Source organism: Bactrocera neohumeralis, unplaced genomic scaffold, assembly GCF_024586455.1.
Source record: "Bactrocera neohumeralis isolate Rockhampton unplaced genomic scaffold, APGP_CSIRO_Bneo_wtdbg2-racon-allhic-juicebox.fasta_v2 cluster11, whole genome shotgun sequence".
Lineage (NCBI taxonomy): Eukaryota > Metazoa > Arthropoda > Insecta > Diptera > Tephritidae > Bactrocera > Bactrocera neohumeralis.
The window spans coordinates 10,636,715-10,660,573 of NW_026089624.1; the positions used below are offsets into that span (position 1 = coordinate 10,636,715).

The window sequence follows — 23,859 nt, forward strand, 5'->3', positions numbered from 1 at the left end:
ATAACAATAAAATATATTGTGTGAATTATTACATCCCATTATGCATTTAAATTCTGCATTTTGAAATTTTGGTGATGTTTTTGAAGCTTGTGCTGCTTCTAGTGCATTCCCTTCATGATTCAGAAACGATTGTAGTGAATTTAAGCTAGGTATTTCCTTAGGGTTTTTAAGGGAATTTTCATACCTAAGTCTTAAATTGTTGTCTAATTTTTGCACAAGCGTATAATTTAATAAAGCTTGCAACAAATTATCTGCAGACAAACTGAGACTTTCCAATGCTTGTGTACTTTCAGAAATTTTTTCTTGAAATTTTCGTACACTAAAAGCAGTCTCAGTCACTACTGGTGCATCTAAAATTTGTTTGAAATAAGTGTTTGCGAGTAACCTTCTATTCGTAAATTTTTCATTAAGAAGGTTCCAGGCAACTGAAAAATTTGTCGAGGTTGAAGGCAAATTTGCAATACAACTTGCAGCCGATCCTCTTAATTTTGTTTTTAAAATACACATTTTATATGTGTCTGAAACATTTTGAGAGACTACGAGTTGCTCAAACAATTCTTTAAAAGTTTGCCACTGAGCGTAATCTCCTGAAAAGATGGGAATATCTACTTGAGGCAGCGTAAAATTAGTAGCATTTTTTTTGCTAATGGATTTTAATTTAAGTTTGTAAAATCTATTTCTTAAATCATAGAATTTACTCGTTAACTCATCATTTTCGTGCTGGCTAATAAATTCAAGCACAGTATCACGAGTTTTTTCTATAAGTCTCTCTATACTGTCTAGAGAGACTATTTCGTTTAATTCGCAGTCTTCAATATTCTTTTCTAATTCTGTTAATAAGAATTGAAGCCTGCGAACTAAACCAGGATTTGGAAGGCATTCCATTTTCCTGGGAGCACTATTTTCTTTAATAATAGCGATCAATTCGCTTAACTTGGCGTGCGCTGTCAAATAAAGCGTGCCTACCGAACCTTCTACGTCATTTTTAAAATAATTATCTTTTTTATTTTTGGGATCTTTGGACAATTCTAAATGGTTTCGTTGAAAATCTGCCCATTTTTTGTCCAAACTATCCAGGAGTTTTTCCAAATTTATTAAATCTTCATTTATATCCATACTCATGGACTTAAAATGAAGTTTTTGCAGTTCTTCTGCTAATTTTATTTGGTTCTTCATTTTCCCAAAAATAAAATAAACAATTGTATATGAATTATAAAAAAAAAATGAAAGATGCTCTTACCTTGTTCAAATATGGATGTGGAATGTGTTGCTGTAAATTTGGTACAATTTTTTTTTTTAATATTATTATAATATATATTATAAAAATATATATTAATTTTTTTTTTAACACACTTTCACTTTCACTGTAGGATTTTGAGAACTTTTTTTTTTTATATATTATTATTTTTTTTTTTTTACAGAATATTTCACTTTCACTCGCGTGTTCACCAATGTATTAAAATAAGACGCGTTTGGTTCGGATTTAAAAATGTACTCAGCTCTGGTTGCCCAGAGCTCCTTTATTTATAAAATTTCTTATCCTAATTTGTGTATGCACCACATGCAGAGTACATACACCAATCTTAATACTAATCTATTGTACATACCGAAGTATGTACACATATCTTAAACCTAAGTGTTCTCAACGGCATACACACTATTTCTTATCTTTTAATAGTTTAGGATCATTTCCTTTCCTTTACATTGAGTGCATTAAATATTGCAGTCCCTATTCAATATGCCTGTTCAAACATATTGAACAGGCTTATCTTCGCCAGTGTTGAGGCAGTACAAAGCAATACATAAACAACGCATAGAGATACATATAATACATTTATATGAGGCACGTATGCATTTATATGCAATACGTATGCACTCAACAATTAACAACAAAGATATTTACTTAAGATAACATATTGACTTAAGATATGTATTTAGGCAATTGAATACAAATGTGCATGTGCACTTGAAAACAACCCTATACCATGTAACATAAACAATACCCGAAATTATGTTATGTGTTAGCGATAATGCATACAAATATTTGACATATGAGATCCGTTTCTATACAGACTTATCTCATTTACAATTGTAGCCGTTAAGAACTATTCAGAAATCTGAACACAAATGTTATGAATGGTTTGCTATGTGACCTATTTAAAACAAAGTTTAACGCACTTTTCCATCAGTAAAATCCGTTCATACAAAATCATTGGTCACAAACATCCTTGACGAGAATGATCAGAAAGAAATTCTTCATATGGAGCAAAATAGAGCCACCCGTCTATCACAAAATATGTTATGCAAATATTAAGGGATTGTTTTTTTCCAAAAATGAGAAAAATGTTAAAGAAAATTATACTTAACTATAAAATTTGCCTAGAAGCTAAATATCAGTGATACACTCCAAATCCTGAAGTGAGGAAAACCCCAATACCCAACAGACCCGGAGAAATTCTGCATGTCGATATTTTTTCTACAGACAATAAACATTATCTAACTTGCATAGATAAGTTTTCGAAATTTTCAAAAGTTCAATCAATTCCATCTAGGTCAATGATATCAAGGAACCCTATCATAGGAACTACGAACTTTTTTAATGACACTAAAAGTCTTGTTTGTGACAACGAAAAATCGCTGATTTCCGTAACGATTAAAAATTAGCTTAAAGATAATTATTTCGATATTTACGACACTCCCACATCGTAGCAGAACAAATGGACAGATAGAACGATTATTAAACTAAGCCAGGGACCTATTGACATGAATGACATTATTCTACTCGCAGCCTACAAATACAATAGGACAATATATACAGTAACTAGGCAACGACCTATTGATGTGATTTATTCTGATTCATCAAAATATTTGGACGAAATTAAAAACATCTTAACATAAGCACAAAACTCCGAACTTAATTATTATAAAAGAAAGAGGAAAACCAACATTTAAAAAAAAAAAAGTTAAGTGAAAAAGTTTTCTAAAATCTAACAGAAGATTGCGAAACAAATTAACAGTGCACAGAAAAAATGGTAGAAAGTATAGGCTCCTGATCCTTTTGCTAACCGCATTAGCACGGTTGGAAATTTTAAATTATACCATTCAATATACATGCTAATATCGGAGATTTTGCCATCTATCATCAATACAAGCACTTAATTCACCGCCTGAAATTAACCAATTACGAAAACATTGCCGAAAAAACGCATGACTTTACCGACAACTTTCTACAATCCCACATACGAAAGACCTTGCAACTGGACATAGACCGCATTTTACGATTACTGGGCTTTCCCAGAATTCACCACCGACATTGCCGTAGTCTTAACCTTTCGATGACTTCAACAAACTTCAAACGCGTACAGAATCTTTAATCGAAGCGAATTGTCATTCGGTCTATATCAATAGCAAATTACCAGTAAATATAAATCAATTAACTGATACTATAAATAAAATATTTTTACAAAAGAGCATGAACGTGACACTGAATACTTATTTGAATTGATATTACTCAGAAACATATTATTACATTAGAAAGATCATTAGTTATACCAATAAGCAACGAGAAGTTCATCACATTGCATTTCAAACCACAAGAAATTGTATCTCAGTAAAATTGATATTTGTTCATCATATTTTGTTTGGTTTTTTTGCGAATTTTGACTTCTTCGATTTTTTATGATTTATTTTGATCAGGTAATTAATAAAGATAATAACAAAAATATTTACAGCAATTTGAATTATTTTTTAATACAAAACTAATTTCAAAATTTTTTTCAACGAAAGTTGATATTTGTGCAAAAATGGGTTGGTAAAAAATATAAACGAAATTAATTAATGTTTACATTCAACGTTTAAGCTATTAATTAGATTAGTAACATGTTGAATTTTCCTTTCGTTGTGCAACCAATTTTAATTGTCGAGGTATCGAATTTACTAAGTTTTTAAGTACGCTTATATAGCGTATAGCGATAGCTCCCTATTCCTCAACAATGGCTTCTTTTAATTATTTTAAGCTGTCAAATTGTCGTCCACCTTCATAAACTTTTGAGGAAAGAATGGACTAAAGATCCTCAATCGGATTCAGGTCCGGACTTCTAGCTGGCCAATCCAATAACGAGCTTTTCGACTCGAGAAATGACTTCGTAAACCTTGAAACTTGTATCTTTTTGAAATATCCAGCCTTCGCCATGAAAGGAGATCAGTATACAATTGTAAATCAATCCGGCCAGGTACAAAGCAAATCGGAGAGTCTCTTTCGCGAAAAATCAAAATCATTGAATTGGAAAATCAAATTGCTATTAACTAAATCAATTGCAGAGAGATCTTACGCGTGTCATTTTTTAAACCCAAAATGATGAATTTTGCACAAATATCAACTTTCTATTAAACGTGTGACTTTTTTTACTTTGAAATCCTAACGGGACTACAGATTGCAAGCAAATAAGAAGTAAATACAGTGGTACCTCGACATACGAGTTTAATTCGTTCCGCAACCTTGCTCGTATCTTGAATTACTCGTATCTCTAAGCAAATTTCCCCATACAAAACCATTGAACTACCAATAATCCGTTCCAACTTCCAAAATGTCACCCCAGTTATTTTCATTACGTGGTTTTGAATAATAAAAACGTATTTATAAATATCAAATATTTATTACACAACAACAAAAAAGAGAATGCAAAGAAATAAATTAGATATCCTCACTGGTCTTTGCCTTTTTCGCTACATTTTTTTAGCTTTCACCTGTAGGCCGTTTAGAAAAAAACATGTCCAAGGAGGTTTGCTTCTTCCTCCCTCTCAGAATGTTCCGGAAATGAGTTTGGCAAGTGTCAGTAAAAAGGTCAGATGCACGACCTGTTGAAACTTCTTCTGGGTGTTTTTTCCATGAACTGTGTAACTCTCTCCCACATTCCTAACATCTCCTTTATCTCACTTGTAGAAATAACCTCCTCCACTGACTCCTCAAAACCAATTTCTTGCATAACCTCAGTATGCTGCTGTGACTGTAATTCTTGTATCTCTTCAGTCGTCAGTTCCTGGCTGTGCTCCTCGATGAGCTCGTTCACGTCTCTCTCTTCCACCTCTAGACCCATTGATTTCCCCAGAGATATAATCTCCTCCTCTACTGAAACACCGGGTTCCAATTCTTCATAGATCCTTTCAGCTACAGCTTCAGGCCACAGCTTTTTCCATGCAGAGGTCAAATTCCTCGTTGTAACTCCCAACCAGGCCTGATCGATAATTTGTAGGCAAATCGCTATATTAAAGTGGTCCTTCCAGAACTCTCGAAGGGTGAGGTTTGTGTTCTCCGTCACTTCAAAGCAGCGCCGAAACAGATGCCTGGTGTATAGTTTTTTAAAATTAGAAATCACTTGCTGATCCATGGGCTGCAGGATAGGAGTGGTGTTGGGTGGTAAGTAGAGAACCTTTATGAATTTTAACTCCTCGAGGATGTCCTTTTCGAGGTTTGGTGGATGAGCAGGGGCATTGTCGAGTATCAGAAGGGCTTGCACGGGTAGGTTATTTTCCTGTAGATATTTCTTAACAGTAGGTCCGAAGTAGGTTTACCCACTCCACACCTGCAGCTTTTCTTTCAAAATCTTATGTGATTTAAATGCTCTGGGGTTTTCCGAATGGTACACAAGCAGAGGCTTGATCTTGCACTCGCCACTCGCATTGGCGCACAGTGCTAGAGTCAATCTGTCTTCGTAGGTTTGTGGCCTGGTATCATCTTCTCCTCTGCCGTTATATATGTTCTATTCCTCAGCTGCCTTAATATCTGAACTTGCTGCCTAACAACGGAGTGAATACCGCTCCTCTTTTTAAAATTCTCAAACCAGCCCCGGCTGGCTTTAAATGACTCTTCCGATGCCTCGTCGATGGAAGTCTGCGGGGTTAGCTTCAGCAAATCTCCATAGATCGCTCTTGCCTTCTCGCAAATGATGGTCTGCGTCAAGGTATCTCCTTGGAGCTGCTTTTCTGTCACCCCCACCATCAGCAATTTCTCCATATTTTCATGAAGGGAGGTTCGCAGCTTGGAAATTATCGTAAGGCCCTTAGCCGGCGTTACACTCTTTATCGACTCCTTCCGTTTAAGCACAGAACATGTCATGGACGTACTACGGCATTACTGCCTCGACAAGTCAACAACTCGCACACCTTGCTCATGTTTTTCAATAATTTCACGTTTTAATTCATTACTCATCATCTTTTTCTTAGCACTTGACTTTTTGCAAACTTTCTTTCGATCCATGGTTATAAAAATAAATAAACTACAACTGTAAATGTAAATGCAACACAAAACGCGAACACAACTGCACAACTTATCACAGCGGAAGCACGCTGCTAACTGATCGTGATGACGCGACTGCGCGTTACTACCGAACCGAACCGAACCGGACTCGTATCTCGAATTTTGCTCGTAACTAAAAGCAAAAATCACTTGCTCGTCGGCTCGTATCTCGAAAAACTCGTATGTTGGGGCACTCGTATGTCGAGGTACCACTGTACATGGAAAAGCATCACAAAGCCTATGTGAGAAAGCGTGCGTAAGCAAAACAATAATAGCGGAAATAGTACCATCAATAACAAGGTTTGAACAAATATCAATTTTACTGAGATATATTATAAAAATAAAACATTCGAGTGCATACAAAATTTGAATATACACACTTTACAAGAAATTAAATTATATGTAATATATATAAAAATAACTGTAAAAATATAATACAAAATTCAACTGATATAGAAATGGAAAACGATGTAATAATGTAAAAAAATCACCGAGATATAACATGTTGTTTTTGTTATAGCGGCAGAATTCTGCAGAGTTTACAGCCCTTGACCGGATAAAAAATCCGGTTACCTAGACCCGACTGTTGTGGGAACGGCCGAGATATAACATAATAAGCAATTGCGACAATAGAGGTTTATTTTTATAAAGAAATTTCTGTTAACTTTTCAAGATTGTAATGTAAATATAAACAACAAAATATTTCAAAACAAAAGCAAAGAATTTAAAAACAATTTTGTAATACTAAATACTAATTGTAATAATAAAATAAATAACACTAAAATCAAACCAACATTCGACGAAATAGTATTAAGTAATTGAAAATATTAAAAAAAAATTAAGAATTAAAAAATTTCAAAATAAATCATACTCACTTTTCTATAGCAATAGTTTTGTTACTTCAAAACTCAGTGGAGATGGTCAAAGTATAAAAAATTAAAAACAAAATTTCGGGAGAATTTTCAAATTAAGGAGAAAGGAACAACTCCACCAACATACGATGTTGCGTCAACTCCAAAGCCAACTAACATACAAACCATTAATGGGGCTCAATAAAAAGTGAATAAAAACAAGCTTGGCAAATAAAGGAAGTGATCGAACTAATTGAAATCGTAAATAAATCAAGCAATAAGCACCGAATCGAAATTTTGTTTTGTTTTTCAATTAAAAAGTCAACAGAAGTTGACAGTGGTAACTCGCGAGCTATTTTAGCCGGCAATTTACACTGCACTCTTGGGTAGACAAAGCCAAGCCATGTGTTACCCAATGGCTGTGCCAAATGCTAAAAGATTGCGACTAAGCTACCTCACTATGGTCCTCAACCTGTTGTTGACAGCTCTTCAAATACCCAATGTGCGGAAAATCGGAAGAGTGGGCCACTACTGAAACATGGGAAACCCGCCAACTTAATTGAGTTCTATCGTGCGATAACTCTCTTCTCACCAGTAGTGAAGACACTTAAGGCCTTGCTGCTCTCCACCTTCCCACACCACCTGAGCCAAGCATGGCTTCCGAAAAGTGCACAGTACCACCACAGCATTTAACGTCATATCATAAACGCCCAGATAGTTCCTGGCCTTAATCAGAAGCCACCCTGCGAGAGGACGATCCTCGTAGAGTTGGACTTGTCAAAAGCCTTTGACACAGTCAATCACACAACGCTACTTGAGGACATCGAAAAAGCTACGCTCCCTCCAGGACTGAAGAGGAGGACTATAAACTACTTGTGCGTTCGTCAATCATCCGTACTTCTTCGAAGTTAAAACTCAAAACTGAGAAGAATTAAACCAGGGGCTCCGCAGGGTGGTGCCCTCTCCCCGTTATTGTTTCACTCCTATCTCGTACGCTGATGATAGCACGGTAATGACGTCGGGTAAAAAAATCGATGGCATGTGCTAAAACGGCTATCTTTCCGACCTTTCTCACTTTCTCGCTGCTCAGAACTCAACACAGCGACCATATTCACAAACTGCAGGAAGGGATAAAAATTTGACCTTAATATTGTAGACAATGGCGTTAAGATTCCAACTGTCATTAACCCTAACATTTTAGGTGTGACTTTCGACAGCCTGTGTTCCTTCACTCCTTACACGACCGCGATTATTGCCAAAGTACAGAGCCGCAACAAATTCCTCAAGTCGCTAACCAGCAGCACAGCAGCAGGAAAAGACAAAGAATTATGTTGGCAACATACAAGGCAATCGGCCGGCCGGTGGTTAACTATGCCGCATCAATATGGTTGCCTGGATGTAGTGAAACGCAGACAAAGAAATTGCAAAACTTATCAGAACACTGCACTCCGGACAGTGCCTCTTGATGTCTCCCATAGAACACCTGCTCCCAGTCAGCATGGTTTGGTGACATCATTAAGAGTTGTTGCGGTTCAGACTCCTGCAGCAAGGTAAAATGATTGACACAATCCACTCCCAAATTCCTCTGCGTCCGGGTTGGACGCAATGCCAGCACGGTTTAGGAGGATACGAAGCAACCCAAGTATCATAGAACAGGATGACTTGGGAATTGCAAAGTTTACTTTCGCAATATGTTGTTTTGTTTTTGCAAAAGTGTAAAGATAGAAATGTTAAAATTAAAACCGAATAGTTCAAACGTCTTTCAAATACTTGTATATAGGAAAATACTTATTTTTGCCATTTTTTCACTTAGTCTTCTAATTTAAATAAAATCTACATCTATAATAACGTCAGGACCAATTTGACCAATTCTTTTTTTACATGTTCGTTGAAGTTCAAAGATGGTTTTTACGGCGAGAAAAATTCGAATAATTGCTGCAAAAACCCTAAAACCAGCCCTTTTTTGAATGTTCGTTTGTTAGTAACGCTAAGGCTCGAGAACGGCTGCACCAATCTTGATGAAATTTACAGAGATTGTTCGTTGTGGATCGGGGAAGGTTAAGAAAAAAAACATTATACTTTTCATAAAGAAAAGTCGGAAAATTGAACAATTCCAAAAAATAACTATTTTTTTACAAATTTTTTTTTTAATTTTTTTGTTTTGCTTTTCAATTATTTGAATCGTTCAAATTTGTCGTTTGCTTTCTTTATTCCGGCTATTAAAAAAAAAAAATTATTGAAAACTATTCAGTGAAAACTGTATGTGTCTTTCATACGAAGTGATCAAATACAGATTGAAATTTGTTACGATGTCGCGCTAATATCGGTCGGCGTTCTTTTTGGCATCAACATACATTGGCAGCCCAAGGCACATAACCGAGTACTCCAAGGATGCAATGACATACGTGTGGAATTATGGATCGCGGTCAATCAGCAAGCAATCGTCCCGATGTCACCGCTCGACTTTTCAAACAACAGCTACGATGTTTGATGGACTTTATCTGTAAGCAACGTATAAATGGTGCTTTTAGATGCTGGATGTACTCTGTTGAGCGGCTAAAAAGAAGTTTGCCGCACGCACACATTCTTCTTTGGATGGTGGATGGTTGTTAAACCAGATCAAATTGATGAAACCACCCCTGATCCAGAGAAAGATCCAGGATTATACGAACTGGTGAAAACCAATATGGTTCATGGACCTTGCGAACACCACTATCCCACATCGGTTTGAATGTCTGACAATAAATGCACGAAACACTATCCATGTGCTTTTCTTTCGGAAACACAAACTAGAAATGATGGATATCCACTCTACCACCAGACGACAATGGCAGAACATTCAGCATTCAATTTAGAGGAGTGAACATCGAAGTTGACCACACATGGATCGTATTATATTCACCACTATTGTCTTATTCACAATCAAAACGTATATCAAATTTGAGTATTGCAGTTTAGTGAAATCTATAAAATACGTTTGTAAGTACGTCACCAAAGGAAGCAACATGGCGGTTATTGGTCTTGAACGCGATGAGATCAGCAAGTATCAAATGGGTCGATACGTGAACTGCAATAAAACGCTTTGTATGATATTTACTTTTGCAATTCATGAACGTTTCCCGACTGTTGTGCGTCTCGCAGTTCATTTCTAAAATGGCCAAAAGTGCATTCCAACCCCGAGAATACAGTAAAGCCAGTGGAAACACCGCCAGCAACAAAATTAACAATGATTAGTTTTTTTCTCAATTTTCGTCAGTGATCCGTTTTGATTCCGTTTGCTCTATTCGTTAATGCCTTGACGCTACACAGAAAGCAAGGCTAACCAGTAGATTGACATCCAGGTGTGTTTCTTCTTTCGCTACATGGCGCCAATTGAATTTTCCAAGCGTAGCCAGGTCCTTCTCCACTTAGTTGTTCCTACGGAGTGGCGATCTTCCTCTTCCTCTGCTTCCCCCGGCGGGTACTGCTTCGAATACTTTCAGAGCTGGATTGTTTTCAATATCATCGGCATACGCCAACAGCTGTACACTGCTTGATTAAGTTCTGCAGCTCGAATTATTTTCTTTAGCATCAGACTAAAGAAGTCGCACGATAGGGAGTCGCCTTGTCTGAAACCTCATTTGGTATCGAACGGCACGGAGAGGTCCTTCCCGATCCTGACGGAGCTTTTCGTGTTGCTCAACGCCAGTTGACAGCCGTATTTGTTTTGCGGGGATACCAAATTCAGACATTGCGGCATAAAGGCAGCTCTTTTTCGTGCTGTCGAAAGCAGCTTTGAAATCGACGAAGAGGTGGTGTGTGTCGATTCTTCTTTCACGGGTCTTTTCCAAGATTTGGCGCATGGTGATAATCTGGTCGGTTGTTGATTTTCCTGGTCTAAAGCCACACTGATAAGGTCTAATCAGATTGTTGACGGTGGGCTTTAATCATTCACACAATACGCTGGATAGAACCTTATACGCGATGTTAAGGAGGCTTATCCCACGGTAGTTGGCGCAGGTTGTGGGGTCTCCCTTTTTGTGGATTGGACATAGCACACTTAAATTCCAATCGTTAGGCATGCTTTCGTCCCACCATATTTTACAAAGAAGCTGATGCATGCTCCTTATCAGTTATTCGCCGCCGTGTTTGAATAGCTCGGCCGTCAATCAGTCGGCCCCCGATGCTTTGTTGTTCTTCAGACGGGTAATTGCTATTCGAACTTCTTCACGGTCTGCAATGGAACGTCTGCTCCATCGTCATCGATTGGGGAATCGGGTTCGCCTTCTCCTGGCGTTGTGCGTTCACTGCCATTCAGCAGGCTGGAGAAATGTTCCCTCCATAATTTAGATATGCTCTGGGCATCGGTGACTAGATCACCTTTGGGGGTTCTACAAGAGTATGCTCCGGTTTTGAAACCTTCTGTAAGCCGCCGCATTTTTTCGTAGAATTTTCGAGCATTACCCCAGTCGGCCAGCTTATCAAGCTCTTCGTACTCATGCATTTCGGCCTCTTTCTTTTTCTGTCTGAAAATGCGTCTCGCTTCCCCCTTCAACTCTCGGTATCTATCCCATCCCGCACGTGTTGTGGTCGATCGTAACGTTGCGAGGTAGGCTGCCTGTTTTCTCTCCGCTACAACACGGTACTCCTCGTAGTACAAGCTGTTCTTTTGTATTTTCCGAAAACTAATGGTTTCGGTTGCAGCTCTACGTAAGGAACTTGAAATGCCGTCCCACAGTTCCCTTATACCGAGTTGTTGACGAGTGCTCTCAGAGAGCAGGAGTGCAAGCCGAGTGGAAAATCGTTCTGCTGTCTGTTGTGATTGCAGCTTCTCGACGTCTAATCTTCCTTGTGTTTGTTGACGTGGGTTTTTTGCTGCACAGAGGCGGGTGCGAATCTTGGTTACAACAAGATAGTGGTCCGAGTCGATGTTAGGACCTCGGAGCGTACGCACGTCTAGAACACTGGAGACGTGTCTTCCGTCTATCACAGTCTTTCCCAAAGTGGGCGATAACGCCCCCTTGTGGGCGCTGCAGGTGTCAAGAGGGCCGTAAGAGACCCAGCAAGAAAATGTTGGCGTTGTGTAGAGGCCTAGGGGGTGATTTGTAATTTTATTTAGCTAGGAGGCCTCTTAGACAACGACTGCATGAGCTCTCGACAGAATGGGGGCGCTAAAAAAATATTTATTCTCAAAGTGGGCAGTAGACAAAATAAGTTTGAGAACCACTGGTCTATCACAACGTGAACGATCTGGTTGGTGGCTTTTCGATTCAGAGACAGCCAGGTAGCTTGATGTATTTTCTTGTGCTGGAATCTAGTACTACAGATAACCATATTTCGGGCCCCGGCGAAGTCGATCAGCCTCAACACATATGGGGATGTTTCGTCGTGGAGGCGGAATTTACCGACCGTAGTGCCAAAGATACCTTCTTTGCCCACTCTGGCGTTAAAGTCGCCAAGCACGATTTTGACATCGTGGCTTGGGCAGCTCTCATAGGTGCCCTCCAAGCGCTCATAGAAGGCATCTTTGGTCACAACGTTCTTCTCTTCCGTCGGGGCGTGGGCTCAAATAAGCGATATGTTGAAGAACCTCGCTTTGATGCGGATTGCGGCTAGACGTTCATTCGCCGGAGTGAATGATAGTACTCGGCGACGGAGTCTCTTTCCCACCACGAATCCCACACATAACTTGCGCTCCTTTATATGGCCACTGTAGTAAATGCCACAAGGACCTACTCGAACTGATGGACGGGCATCAGCCGTCACTCTAACCCGTCACTCTAACGAGGACATCAATCAGCTGGGCAGCGGCACCTTCCCAATTAAGGGACCGGACATTCCAGGTGCATGCCCTTAATTCGTAGTCCTTATTTCGTTTGCCATGGTCGTCATCAAAAGGGGAGTCTCTCATCCGAGGCTTGTTGCTTCCTTTCATTGGGGGTGTTTTTTTACGTGGCGGGTCCAACGCACAACCCTGCGGAGGGGTTCGGTTGCTATTGATAAATGTATGTGGTTCAATTTCATTTGAATCATTGCGTACTGTGAATGGTACGGTGTATGCAACTGTTTGAGAAGCCTGCCAGCAATTACAATTGCTGGAACTTGACAACCACTCGACTCAAACGATGAACGATTCGATAGCTACTCCGCATGCCACTGAAGTTCGCACACTTTTCGTTATGATCATTTCAACATATCAGTCTTGAAATCGGCGGAAATTATGGGCTACGAACAAAAATTATATTGCCGAAGACATTTTACATTATATTCGATAAGAACTGGAGATAGGCAAATTCCTGTTGATACTTCAAGTGGTTTGTTATCAATTCCACCTGCCTTTTGTCAATTCACTTTAACGAAATATGAATTCATCACGAATGTTTATGCCGACATTGACCAAATTATCATAACTACGATTGATTTAGTGTAACTGAAAGGTTACGAATATTCATAAGGATATGTCCGATATTAATACATCGTCATATATAATTTTTAGTGTCACTTTCTGTGCGATATATGTATGGAGGTTGATTCCACCAGAAATATAATCTGTTTTCTCGTTTCTACAAGCCGGATCATTACGTAACGTTTGAGGCGATCTCAAATCATTTTTTTTGGTTTTCAGTATTTTCAATGTTTTGGTTGTAGTGGGTGGAGATGGCGGTAGAGAGGAAGGAGGTTTTAATTTAGTTAATGTGAATGTACAGTGTGCTTAGCGCGTGCTGCCAAAGGGTTTTGACAATAAATTTTCAGTCTGTTTAATATTTTCAGTTAACGAATGCGATGTTTTACCATTAGTGACATCGGAAGAATAATTTTGTCCACTTTGAAGACGATGGCAAAATATGTTCAGCACTTGTAGTACTTAAACTGGTCGAAGATGATAACGATGAAGCGGACGGTGAGAGATTTTCCAAGTACTTCAGCGAAATTTCAGGCTTTATCAGAGTTTACTTAATGATCTCGTTTTGTTGATCTTCTTTCAAAGAATACCAAAGCATGCCATATGATGATTTTGTTATGTTAATATCAGACGCTATACGCTGAGAAGATGGGTTCATGTGTAGAAGATTACGCAAGTGAGGAAAGTTCTCTGATTGCCATTCACTTGGGAGTGGACAGAAACGATTCATTTACATATGACTCAAGCAGCTCACGACTTTCGGTCTTTGACATAGTATCCTCTCGGTAGCCAGAAAACATTCGTTTGAAGGCGAGCTAAACATCCCCTCCACAGGGTTGTGTGCTGGGGTTGGGACCCGTCACGTAAAAAACACGACCAATGAAGGAGCACAAACATCCTCGAATGAATGACCCCCTTTTTGATGACGACCAGCGCAAACGCTCTAAGGATAACGATTTAAGGGCATGCACCTGGAATGTCCGGTCCCTTAATTTGGAAGGTGCCGCTGTCCAGCTGATTGATGTTCTCATTAGAAAGAAGGCTGACATCACTGCCGCCCAAGAAATACGAAGGACTGGACAAGGACTGAGACGAGTAGGTCCTTGTGGCATTTACTACAGTGGCCATATAAAGGAGCGCAAGTTATGTGTGGGATTCGTGGTGGGAAAGAGACTCCGTCGCCGAGTACTATCATTCACTCCGGCGAATGAACGTCTAGCCGCAATCCGCATCAAAGCGAGGTTCTTCAACATATCGCTTATTTGAGCCCACGCCCCGACGGAAGAGAAGAACGTTGTGACCAAAGATGCCTTCTATGAGCGCTTGGAGCCCACCTATAGGAGCTGCCCCCGCCACGATGTGAAAATCGGTGACTTTGACGCCAGAGTGGGCATAGAAGGTATCTTTGGCACAATCGGTGAATTCAGCCTCCACGAGCAAATACCCCCAAATGAGTTGAGGCTGATCAACTTCGCCAGGTCCCGCGATATGGTCATCTGTTGTACTAGATTCTAGCATAGAAAAATTCAATGCTACCTGGCCCTCTTCTGATCGAAAAGCCACCAACCAGATCGATCATGTTGTGATAAACTGAAGACGGTATCCAGTGTTTCAGACATGAGTACGTTCCGAGGTCCTAACATCGACTCGGACCACTTACTTGTTGTATCCAAGATTTGCACCCGCCTCTGTGCAGCAAAAAACACAACGTTTGACGCCGAAAAGCTGCAATCATAACAGACAGCCGAACGTTTTTCTACTCGACTTGCTCTCATGAACCTGAGAGCTTTGCAGAAAAAAAAGAGGGAGGCTAAAATGCATGAGTACGAAGAGCTTGATAAGCTGGCCGACAGGGGTAATGCTCGAAAATTCTACGAAAAGATGCGGCGAGTAGCAGAAGTTTACAAGACCGGAGCATACTTTTGTAGAAACCCCTAGGGATGATCTAGTCATTGCATAATAAAATTATGGAGAGAACACTTCTCCAGCCTGCAGAATGGCAGCGCAATCATAACACCAGGAGAAGGCAAACCCGATTCCTTGACCGATGACGAAAGAGCAGATTTTTCATTGCCCGAACATGAAGAAGTTCAAATAGCAATTAGGGGTCTGAAGAACAACAAAGCGACGGGGGCCGAAGAATTGCCGACCGAACTATTCAAACACAGCAGCGAAGAGCTGATAAGGAGCATGCATCAGCTTCTTTGTAGAATATGGTCGGACGAAAGTATACCCAAAGATTGTAATGCAAGTGTGATCTGCCCAATCCATAAAAAGGAAGACCCCACAATTCACCGCCCACCACCGCCCACCGTCAACAAACTGATTGGACCTTATCAGTGTGGCTTTAGACCTGGCAGATCACCAACTGACCAGATATTCACCATGCGCCAAATCTTGGAAAAGACCCGTGAAAGGAGAATCGACACACACCACCTCTTCGTCGATTTCAAAGCTGCTTTCTACAGGACGAAAAGGAGCTGCATTTAATCCGCGATGTCTGAAGTTGGTATCCCCGCAAAACTAATACGGCTGTGTAAACTAACGTTGAGCAACACGAAAAGCTCCGTCAGGATCGGGAAGGACCTGTCCGAGCTGTTTGATACCAAACGAGGTTTCAGACAAGGCGACTCGCTAACGTGCGACTTCTTCAATCAGCTGCTGGAGAAAATAATTCGAACTGCAGAACTTAATCGAGCAGGTACAGTCTTTTATAAGAGTGTACAGGTACTGGCGTATGCCGATGATATTGATATCAACGGCCTCAACACCCGCGCCGTTAGTTCTGCTTTCTCCAGACTGGACAAGGAAGCAAAGCAAATGGGTCTGGCAGTGAACGAGGGCAAGACGAAATATCTCCTGTTATCAAACAAACAGTCATAACTTTGAAGTTGTAGATAGTTGCGTATATTTGGGAGCCAGTGTAAACACCACCAACAATGTCAGCCTGGACATCGAACGCAGGATAACTCTTACCAACGGGTGCTACTTCGGACTAATTAGGCAATTGAGAAGCAAAGTCCTCTCTCGACGAACAAAAACCAAACTCTATAAGTCACTCATAATTCGCGTCCTGCTATATGGTGCAGAGGCCTGGACGATGGCAACAACTGATGAGTCGACGTTGCGAGTTTTCGAGAGAAAAGTACTGCGAAAGATTTATGCCCCTTTGCACGTCTGCCACGGAGGACATCGCATTCGATGGAACGATGAGCTGTGTAAGATATATATGACATTGACATAGTTCAACGAATTAAAAGACAGCGGCTACGCTGGCTAGGTCATGTTTATAGTATTCGACACAGTACCCGCCGGGGAAAGCAGAGGAAGGGAAAGAGCTCCACTCCGTTGGAAGAACCAGGTGAAGAAGGACCTTGTTTCGCTTGAAATATCCAATTAGGGCCACGTAGCTAAAAAAAGAAACGACTGGCGCGCTGTTGTTAACTCGGCTATAATCGCGTAAACGGTGTCAACGCCAGTAAACAAGAAGAGTTCTATTTACTTGCTCTAACGTGCTGCTTTGCACGAAACCCGAACTGGTGCATACGTATGTATTATTGTCGTAGAGGAAAGGCTACATCTTGATAGTAATTTTTTATACTCTCGCAACAAAGTTTCTAAGGAGAGTATTATAGTTTTGTTCACATAACGGTTGTTCGTAAGTCCTAAAACTAAAAGAGTCAGATATAAGGTTATATATACCATAGTGATCAGGGTGACGAGTAGAGTTGAAATCCGGATGTCTGTCTGTCCGTCCGTCCGTGCAAGCTGTAACTTGAGTAAAAATTGAGATATCATGATAAAACTTGGTACACGTATTTCTCCATCCATAAGAAGGTTAAGTTCGAAGATGGGCAAAATCGGCCCACTGCCACGCCCACAAAATGGCGAAAACCGAAAACCTATAAAGTGTCATAACTAAGCCATAAATAAAGATATTAAAGTGAAACTTGGCACAAAGGATTGCATTAGGGAGGGGCATATTTGGACATAATTTTTTTGGAAAAGTGGGCGTGGCCCCGCCACCTACTAAGTTTTTTGTACATATCTCGGAAACTACTATAGCTATGCCAACCAAACTCTATAGGGTCGTTTTCTTCAGGCATTTCCATATACAGTTCAAAAATGGAAGAAATCGGATAATAACCACGCCCACCTCCCATACAAAGGTTATGTTGAAAATCACTAAAAGTGCGTTAACCGACTAACAAAAAACGTCAGAAACACTAAATTTTACGGAAGAAATGGCAGAAGGAAGCTGCAATCAGGCTTTTTTTTTTAAATTGAAAATGGGCGTGGCGTCGCCCACTTATGGACCAAAAACCATATCTCAGGAACTACTTTACTGATTTCAATGAAATTCGGTATATAATATTTTCTTAACATCCTGATGACATGTACGAAATATGGGTGAAATCGGTTCACGACCACGCCTTCTTCCAATATAACGCTATTTTGAATTACCTCTGATGCCTTCTCTGTATACTATATACATTAGGAACCAATGCTGATAGCAGAATAAAACTTTACACAAATACGGTATTTGAAAAATATGTAAATGACGGATAACGAAATCTCGATTATCACTTTATGATGTGAGAGTATAAAATGTTCGGTGACACCCGAACTTAGCCCTTCCTTACTTGTTTTTAAATATTTTTGAAAGACAGAGTAGAAGACTGATTGGTCTGAATGAAGTCTTTTTCAGGTTTATCAACTATCAAGATAATCTGCGTCTTTTTTCATGATATTGGATAGTATCCGAAACTAAGAATTGCATTGAAGAGCAAAGAGAGCACCTTTACCGCAATAATTGGTAACTCAAATATCTTTTTTGGGGTAATATTATCACGTTCCGGTGACTTTTTTGGATTAAGTTCTTTTATGATTCCAATAATTTCAGAAGATGAAGGCTTAAGAGACTCGAGTGACTCGTTAGCTGTGTTGGGTAAGATTGACAGCTTAAAGTGATTATTTGGCAAATTAGGTTGAAATACCTTTTCTAGGTGATTTGCAAACCAATTAGCATTTTCCTCGTCGCCTCGAGCACAATTCTCGTATCCCTTTCCGGCCTATAGCAAATCTACTTAATAAAATTTGTTTCTCTTTTAGGTCCTATTACTTTGGCCATCTTATATATAAAAATGAAACCCTTTTTCGTTGCCACGGCATCACGCGTGAATGGCTGAACCGATTTGGCTGATTTTTTTGTTGTATTTGTTATTATTAAGAGAAGGTTCTTATGTAAGAAAAAATTACGAAAGTTGCCGGAAAACGCCCAAACAAAGTCCTTTTCCCATACAAACGTTTTATTTTGTATATACATACATACATACATACATATGTACATATGTAAGTAAAAATTATTGTTTGTTTGTTAGTAACGCTAACGCTCGAGAACGGCGGAACCAATCTCCATGAAATCTGAAGTTGTTCGCTGTGGATCTGGAAAGGGTTAGATATGAAAAAACCATATACTTTTCATAAGGAAAAGTCGAAAAATTGGAAATTTCCAAAAAGTGACTTTTCATACAATTCTTTTTTGTTTTGTTTTTCAATATTTTGATTTGTAAATTCTTTGAATCGTTCAATTTCGGTCGCTTGCTTTTTCATTCCGGCTATTTAAAAGGAAAATTATTGAAAATTATTCAGTGAAAACTTTATGTGTGTTTCAAACGAAGTGATCAATTACAGATTGAAATTTGTTACGAAGTAACGAAGATATCGCGCTAATATCGGTCGGCGTTCTTTTTGCCATCAACGTATGGCAGCCCAAGACACATGAACTACATGAGACTCCCAGGATGCGATGACATATGTGTGGAATTATGATTCGCTGTCAATCAGCAAGCGATCATCACGACAATACAGCAAGACTTTTCAAACAATAGCTACGATGTTTGATGGTCTTTATCTTGAAGCAACGTATGTATATACAAGTATGGTGCAGTCAGATGCTGGATGTACTCTGTTGAGTTGCAAAAAAGAGGTTTGCCGCACGCACAGATTCTTCTTTGAATGGTGGATGATGGTTACACCAGATCAAATTGATGAAATCATTTCTGCGGAAATTCCTCATGCAGAGAAAGATCCATTATTCTACGAAGTGAAGAAAACCAATATGGTGCATGGACCTTGCGGACACCACAATCCCACTTGCAATAAATGCACGAAACACTATCCTTTTCTTTCGGAAACGCAAACTGGATATGATGGATATCCACTCTACCGTCGTAGCTCATCAGACGATAATGGCAGGACATTTACCATTCAACTTAGAATAGTGAATATCAAAGTCGACAACATATGGATCATACCATATTCGCCACTATAGTCTAATTCACATTCAAAACTCATGCCAATGTTTGATATTGTAGTTTGGTGAAATCTATTTTTCCGACTGTTGTCCGTTTCGCAGTTCATTTGGAGAATGGCTAAAGAGTGTTTTTCAACCCAGAGAATACAGTACAGCCAGCGGAAACACTTCCAACAACAAAATTCACATTGACGAGTTTTTTCTCAACTTGCGTCAGTGATTCGTTTGTGAGAACATTGCTCTATTTCGGAAATGCCTTGATATTATACATGGAATGTATCGCCGAAGAAAAGGTTACGCAGAAAGCAAGGCCAAGTAGAAGATGGACATCCAGGTGAGTTCTCAACTAATGCATTAGAACTAATTTGATATTGATTATTGTACGCATTTCAACTTCATTTGAGTCATTGCGTATTGTGAATGGTACAGTGTGCAACTTTTCGAAAAGCATGCCAGCAATTACAATTGCGGGAAAATGACACTCACTGGGATCAAACGATGGACGATGCGATAGCAATTTCGTATGCCACTAAAGTTCGAATAGTTTTGGCGATGATAATTTCAACATATTAGCCTTCAAATCTGCGTCAACTATGAGATAGGAACAAAAATGACATTGCCGAAGACATTTTACATCATATTCGCTAAGAATTGGAAATAGGAAAATTTCGGTGTAACCTTCAGTTGTTTGATATCAGTTCCACCTGTCTTTTTTTCAATTCACTTCAAAGAAAGATAAACTCATCACGAATGTTTATCCAAACATTGGCTAAATTATCATAACTTCAATTGCTGGAGTGCACGCGCAATTTTAGCTTCCAAAATACCGATGTTAATGATTGAAACTGGAAGATTCAAAGTCAAATGCCGGGAGATTGGCGCTCATACAAATCGATCGAACGTCTCGATAATGAAGACAAAGCCGTGAATTATCAAACGGAATTTCTAAATTGGAGGGGCTATCGCATCATTTGCGTCTCAAAGTTGGATCTGTCATTATTATTATGATGCATCTATCAAATACAAGGGGGCCGAATGCTTGATTCTACGAATTTCTTTCAGCGCCAACGATTTGCCAAATCAGTTCACAAGGATAGTCGCTAGAAGAGTGTGGCATACAACTGGAAATGCCATGTTTTTCACACGGCCAGCTATATTTGGCGTGTTCACAAGTTGGGAAGCTACATATCTTCTCTGTACATTTACGCGCCGGAACTGAAACCAAAAAATGTTGTTTATAAAGTTGCGCTACAGTGAAAAAAAAGTAAAAAAATCGCAAATAAATGGTTTTTAACACAATATAAATTCAACTTTCTTTTCGTTTCAAAACACATAATTTCACGCAGGACAACGCCTGCGGGGTCAGCTAGTTGTACATAATAACCAATACGTTTGTTTTTTGAAATTTTCAGTTTATCCTTTATTTCTAGGATACGCACAATTGCTGCGTTTCGGTCTGATTTCAAATAAAAAAAATGTGCATACATAACTCGAAATGTTCTTTAATTCAATTTTTTTTTTTTATAATATTATTATTTTTCTGTATGATATTTCATAAAACAATTTTGTCTTTTATTTAAACATAAATAAATTTGACATTTGGAACAAAATGTGCGTGTCCGAGATCTACAACCAACAAGCCTACAGCATCTTGCGGATGACAAATCATGCTCAATTGGCCAGTGGTTGAACCGATCAAGCCTCTTATCGTTGCATGGCTGGGAAGATGGACGATATCTTTTTGCAAAACCTTGAGTTTCTTCTTCCTCGGTGTCGGATTCATACTCAGCATGTGTCCTTTTCTCAATAGCGATCAGTTGTTCAGCTAAAGCTAATTTAAAACTTATCAAGTCATGAGAATCTGCCCGAAATTTCGAGTTAGCTGATCACAAATATCCACGCGTCCCATCGATTTGTTGTATTCTCTTACTATCTTTGGAGCTGAAACTTCAACATACCTTTTTTCTTTTTTTTCCAGCGTTTAACATTGGAAACCGGTCCACAACCATAAGCTGATGATGCCAGGATTACCGCTTTAGAATCTTTCCACTGCACCACGACAATATTGTCTTCGCTATGACAAAATTCTTCCATATCGCCCCTTTTCATTTGTTTTTCATTGGTGAGGTGGATATTTTTTATTCTGTTTCTCATTATTGTCCCAGTGGCATAAATACCACGACTTAAAAGCGTCTGAAGAAGCGGTATTGTCGTAAAGTAGCGATCAAAAAAAACTTTTGAACCTTCTGGCAGTGTTTCAACCAAACGCAAAACGAAGTCTGGTCCTAGACCCAAGTTCGTATTCGAAAGTGGTGTCGTCTTTCCTTGATAGATTTCAAAATCGAGCACCAGACCTTCAGATGTTGTTAAGACTTCATTCATCAATCCCACTACTCTTGGTTTGTTAGGGAGACTTTGTCGAATAGGACAACGGCCAGTGAATGGGATCATTTGTTCGTCTATAGAATAATTATCGCCTGGCTTTCTGGGAAGGCTTCGACAAGCTAATCTAATAACTTCAATCAAAGGTTTTATTTTCCAAAAGACATTGGATTGTTTCTCTTCTTCTGTTACTTCATTGGCGTCCACCACATGGAGACACATGCGCAAAAGAAGGAAAATCGCAACTCATTGTATCAGCTACAATAGGAAGTCTTGTTTTTTTTCCCAGTACATGCGCAATCTTGGGTAACGTATGCAACCCATTGCAACAATTATACCAAAGAAATTCTTTATTTCTCCGATTGTAGCCGCCAGTGGTTTTCCTTTCGTAAGCATATGGTACCTATTTGTGTACTCCACTACTCTTTTTAAAAAATCGTCATTCAAATAAGCAGAGAAATAATGTTTAGGAGACTCCAAAGTTACGTTAATTTCCGCAGATTGAGAAACACTCTCTTCCAATTGTATATCAAAAGGTCTTTTCCTCCAAATATCACGGCGATTGGCGTTTTCAGTGACATTTTGTGGTGTCTCCGTAGCGTTAATTTCGTGATCATCTTCGTCACTTTGATCGTCTAAAGTTTCATCTCCCACAGAAGGTAGTTCCCAAGTCGCATCCACAAGCTCGTCATCGCTACTAAAATCCTCTAAATCCGACTCCAATAGTGCACCAAGTATTTCGTCTTCAGTGAATTGCTCTAAATGAAAAAAAAGATCATATTCATATTTCGTTAAATAAGTCCTGACACGCACAATTGTATCACTTAAAACAAAACAGTCTAAAAAACACTTGAAGTTACAAAATAAATACTGAATGCCACTTTTTAATTAAAACTTGTTCTGTTTTGATTGAGATTACACATTTTTGATAATGATTTTCACTTTTTAAACAAGTCAAAAAATTTATCATATTTACTCCTCCGACTCATTTTTGCAAATGATTGAAATGCAATTAGGCTGTTCACGATAAGGTGGTTATCGGGTTATGTGGTTATGTGATTAAGTGAACAACAACAAAATGCGGTATGACAAAATAACCAAAGTTGACCAACCTAGGCCCTTGTTTACAGATTATGTGGTTATTTGCTTATTTCCAGTGTTAGATAGTCGTTGCAATTTTACTAAATGGCAGCACAAAAAATAAATAAAACTAAGCGAATGGCATTTCCATTTAGATTTTCTTATTGGAAAATCTGCTATTAACAGCTGTTTTTTGTTTAAATCAACAAAAATCACAAAAATCATCAAAGTAAGTAAAAAGATAAAGTACAAAACAAATATATATTTTTTTGTCATTTATTTATACTATAATTTTAGTGTCTACAGAAATACGAAAGCGCCGGCGAGAAAAGGAGGTGAAAAAATGGACGGAAGCCGAAATTAAAGCCGTGCTGTCCTATATGCAGGATCACCGAAACGTCGAGGTTAGTTTTCGACACATTAGTTATTTATGTATTTTGATTTAATTACATCTCCTTTAATTTCAGAAACAAACAGCGAAAATTTATTACAGTAAGTTACTTGCAGTGACAAAAATTGAAGCAACGTTGAACATCTTAAAATGTAAGATTCG

The 23,859-nt window shown here is 38.9% G+C and overlaps 2 protein-coding genes across 3 annotated transcripts in view; one reads left to right on the forward strand and one right to left on the reverse strand.

The window, feature by feature from the left end:
* LOC126765684 (uncharacterized) overlaps window positions 1–23,859 on the forward strand; it is a 142,047-nt gene that overhangs the window by 8,269 nt on the left and 109,919 nt on the right. The window lies entirely within an intron of this gene.
* Window positions 2,779–23,215, reverse strand: LOC126765899 (tigger transposable element-derived protein 1-like). Its single transcript, XM_050483569.1, has 4 exons — window positions 23,203–23,215; window positions 22,713–22,984; window positions 4,937–5,531; window positions 2,779–2,789 (listed from the first exon to the last, which is right to left on the reverse strand). Exons 1-4 carry the CDS (start codon window positions 23,213–23,215, stop codon window positions 2,779–2,781), a joined length of 891 nt encoding a protein of 296 aa, XP_050339526.1.

Bases quoted from the DNA above. Each gene is read 5' to 3' on its own strand.
- LOC126765899 (XM_050483569.1), bottom strand. The intron at 5,532-22,712 runs GTAACTTTGGAG...AAATATCTACAG, and splicing joins CTCAATCTGCGGAAATTAAC to GAAAATAACCTACCCGTGCA.